Source organism: Belonocnema kinseyi, chromosome 7, assembly GCF_010883055.1.
Source record: "Belonocnema kinseyi isolate 2016_QV_RU_SX_M_011 chromosome 7, B_treatae_v1, whole genome shotgun sequence".
In the NCBI taxonomy this organism is placed as follows: domain Eukaryota; kingdom Metazoa; phylum Arthropoda; class Insecta; order Hymenoptera; family Cynipidae; genus Belonocnema; species Belonocnema kinseyi.
In genome coordinates, this window is record NC_046663.1 from 61,121,603 (window position 1) to 61,126,044 (window position 4,442).

General features: G+C 27.3%; 1 protein-coding gene across 1 annotated transcript in view; it reads left to right on the forward strand.

Moving 5' to 3' along the window:
* The window catches only part of LOC117176826 (basement membrane-specific heparan sulfate proteoglycan core protein-like), a 642,506-nt gene that overhangs the window by 539,023 nt on the left and 99,041 nt on the right, over window positions 1-4,442 (forward strand). Inside the window, exon 38 of the mRNA XM_033367162.1 lies at window positions 3,849-4,290. Within this exon, the coding sequence (XP_033223053.1) occupies window positions 3,849-4,290 (442 nt within the window). The remainder of the gene's footprint in view (window positions 1-3,848; window positions 4,291-4,442) is intronic.

The window sequence follows — 4,442 nt, forward strand, 5'->3', positions numbered from 1 at the left end:
TAGATATCCTTGTGGCCTCAGCTAACTCACGCACTTTTAATCTTCTATCCTTCAACACCATATCGTGGATTTTATTGATAATTTCGGGAGTACTTGCTTCTAAGGGCCTTCCTGAACGTGGTGCGTCACTTATTGATGTACGACCACGCTTAAATTCATTTACCCAGTTATAAACCGTTGCTAAGGTAGGGGCAGATGTGCCATGAACTGAGTCCAACTCATTTTTTATCTCATATGGAGTTAAACCCTTCAAATGAAAATGTTTGATTACCGCTCTGAACTCGTTTTTTTCCATTTTTCTTAACGAACAATTTTTTTTTTTCAATTGGTTATAAAAACACGTAAACTCAGAAGATGTGGACTGTGACTGCACCATATATCTAGTCGGGAGTGGTGCTGACTGAAAACAGATGATTTGGAGCGATTCGCGCGCCATCTGTTGGTCATTCTAAGGACTTATTGAACTACCCTCGTACATTTTAAAACATGTTAAATCATTTACTAACATTTCGAAAAAGAATGGGGACGATTTTAAAGTCTAACTTTTTAATTAGCAGCATGAAAGACATTCTTTATGAGACATTAAGAAGTTTAAGAAAGATTCAAATTAATTTAAAACATGAAAACATTTTTTGAAGGTTAGGAAATGCGTGCATTTTTTAATATTTAGAAGTACAACTTTTGAAGCTTTTTCAAGTTTTTGAAAGGTTTCACAATTACAAAAAAATTTAGAATTCATGGGAAAATTTAAACTGATTTTTTATTTTGAAAAATTAAGTTTAAGAAAAAATTGACCACGATTTCAAAACATCCTCAATTATTTCCTAATATTTCGAAAAATAATGTAGACGATTTTAAAGCCAATTTTTTAATTAGCGTGATTACCAAGTTTTATACAAAAATTCGAGTAGTAATATGACATATTTAGAAGTTTCGAAAAGATTGCAAATTAATTAAAAATTCTAAAACCTTCAAAAAAGTTTTCAAAAAATTTATATTTTTAAATATTTGGAAATAAAAGTTTCTAATCTTTATACTAATTTTAAAAGGTTTCACGATAATAAAAAATATTTCTTAAAATCAATGGAAGATTTTTAACTGATTTTTTAAAAATTAATTTTAAGAGAATATTTAAAAAAATACTTTAAAACTTTGGAAACGATTAAAAGTAATTTGAAATTAAAAAATATTTTCAAAATAAAAAAATGTAAATTTTTTAAGATTTCGAAATAAAAAATGAAAGCTTTTAAAGAAGCTTGAAACGCTTCTAAAAAATGTAAAATTTTTCTTAACATTCTCCATAATTTTATTTTTAATAAAAAAATTTATTTTTAAACATTTCAAAAGATTTTTACAAATGTAGAAAAAAATTCAAAGCTTTAAGGTTAATTTTTTTATTTTTCAAAAATGGTTAAAAATCTTACTATAAGAGTTAATTCGAGTCAGTTTAAAAGCTATTTTTTTCAAATTTCTAATAGTCCGAAATATCTTTTAAATTGACTCGAATTTTTCCTACAATTTGCAAAGTCCTGTAAAATGAAAAATTATACTTTTACGACATACATATTTGAAATCTTCAAAAATCTTTTTGAATTTTCTCAAGAATCTTGCGAAAACGATATTTCAAAAACCTTAAAAACGAATAAACATATATAAATTTTCAACTAATATTATGAATCTCCATATAGAATAGTTGAATTTCGTACAAAAAAGAATGATTTTATACTAAATTGATCAATCTTTAACTGGAGTAGTTGAATTTCAACCAAGAAGATTAACTTCTGTCAATAAGATAAATTTGGGTCAAAATACATGGATTTTTAAGTAAAAAAGATAAATTTTCAACCAGAAATTGAATAATTAAACTTAAGGTTGAAAAAATTAGTGTTACGAATTTTCAACTAAAAAACAGTTAAATTTTTAGTTAAAAATGTTAATGTTCAACTAAAGATATAAATTTTTAACTAAAATGATCAAATATTCAACTGAAATAGTTACATTTCCTGTTAAAAAATACATTTTCAAAATAAAAACAATTTTTCAACAAAATAGTTAAAGTTTCAAATGGAACAGTTAAATTTGTTAGAAAGAAAATTAACTTTCAATCATGTTGTCAAATTTTCTTTATGAACAATTCGATTAAGTTTAAGAGATATTCAGAAGTTTTGAAAAGACTAAAAATTAATTTTAAACTGAAAAAATTGTGAGTTCATAAAACGTAAATTTGTGAACATTTGGAAAAAAAAACTTTCGAAGTTTCATACGTATTTTGAAAAGTTGACGATAGTAAAATATATTTCTTAAAATTTATAGGATAACTTAAACAGATTTTTTTCTTCGTTCAAATTGATTTTTAATGAATAATTACTCTAAAGGATTTCAAAAGATTTCCATAATTGTCAAAAAATAATCTCGAATATTCGAAGATATTTTTTAAAAAGATTTACAAACATTCAAAACAAAATGTAATATTTTGTAGATTTCGAAAGAAATTTCGGCGCCTTTTAAGAAGCTTCAAAGGCTTTAAGAAAATAAAAAGCTTTTCTTGAAATTCCTGGGAAAATTTGCTCTTATTTTGAAAAATTATTTTTCAAAGAAAATTGAAAAAAGTTTTAAAATATTTCAAAGGACTTCTACAAATGTCGAAAATGTTTGGAAAATTAATGGGAAATTTGTATCTACTTTTGAGAGATTTTTAAAAATTTTTTGAATAGTTTAAGACATTTTAAAAGATATTTCCCAAGAAATTTTGTTGTTGAAAAACCTATTGTTTTTAGTTGCATTTTTTTTCTCGAAAATTTGACTGTAGGAACTGAAAATTCATCTTTCTTTTTGAAAATCCAAGTGTCTTCCAAAGAAATTAATTATTTGTAAATTAGTCTATTCGGACATAAAATTCGTCATTTTGGATTGAGAATTTATCTTCTTTGTTGAAAATTCAAGTGTTTTCTGAAAAATTCAATTATTGAGATGAAACTGCAACTGCTTGGTTAAAAAATCGATTATTTAATTGAAAATTCAACTGTTTTTGGTTTAAGGCGAATCTTTTTTCTTTGACAATTTTAGCAGTTTGTTAAAAATTGATCTTTTTAGGTTAAAAATTTAGTTATTGAGTCATAAATTAACATATTTTATCGCAAACTCGATTATTTTGTTGAATACTCTAGTATTTTTTCAAAAAGTTATCTTTTTTATAGAAAATTATATAGCATTTTTTTAAAAACATTTATCTATTCGGGCAGAAAAATTATTTTTATGGGTTGAAAACACATCTTCTTTGTTAAAACTTTAACTGTCGTCTGAAAAATTCACTTGTTTTGTTGAAAAGGTAACTGTTTTTTGTTGTTGAAATTTAATCATTTCTTGTTCGAAAAATCGTACTTGTAGGTTCTAAATCCAACTATTTGACTGAAAATCCATTTTTTTGTTCAAAATTTCAACTGTTTGGTTGCAAACTCTTCCTTTTGGATTTAAAATTAATCTTCACTGGTAGAAAAGTAATATTTTTCGGATGGAATAAATTGTAAATATAATAGTTTTATTCTTCTATTTCTTTTGTAAAACTAGGTAAAACATTCTATGTTAAAAATATCACAAGATTAAAATATTTTTCTTTGAGTATTGATGGCCAGGGAAAATGAAATACTGGCCAGGAAAAAATTAGGGCACATTCAGGAAATTCCAAAATTGAACTTTTTCTGCCACTCTGCTAGAATTACTCGATTTTTTAAAAAGTTAATCTTAAAAACCTGGAAAATTCATGGAATTTGGAAAAAAGAAAACTTCTGTAGCAACCCTGACAATATGGAATCATCAGAGACTTCAGATATTCCTGAATTTTTTTCCAGACCTACAACATCCCATTCAGGGAATCTGAGTGGAATCGTTTAAGCCCAGATGGACCTCGCCGAGCTTCAAGAATTGATTTAATGACTGTTTTGGCTGACGTCGAAGCAATTTTAGTTCGAGCAACTCACAGCGATCAAATGGAAGCTACTTACATCAGCGACATCATCCTTGATTTCGCCAGCGAAGTTAATGGAAAAGATACACCTAGAGCAACCCAGGTCGAAGTTTGCACCTGTCCCGAAGGCTACGACGGGAACTCTTGCGAGAATTGCAAGAGAGGATATTACAGAAACAGGCACAGCAGTTTCGAAAGTTTCTTTGGAAAGTGCGAAAGATGTCCTTGCAACAACAACGAATTGAGTTGTGACATAAGCCGAACTGGTCAAGTTGTTTGCAACTGTGCACCAGGATACACTGGACAAGACTGCTCTCAACCTCTCAGTAAGTGAAAAAGTCTTAGAAATCAAAATTATTGTACATATTCAAATAATACAACCTTGTAAATATTATTTTAACCCTTTAAATTCATCCAATAATGCTTACAAGGGGCCGTTCATAAACTACGTTACTCATTTGGGAGGGGGGGGGGGGGG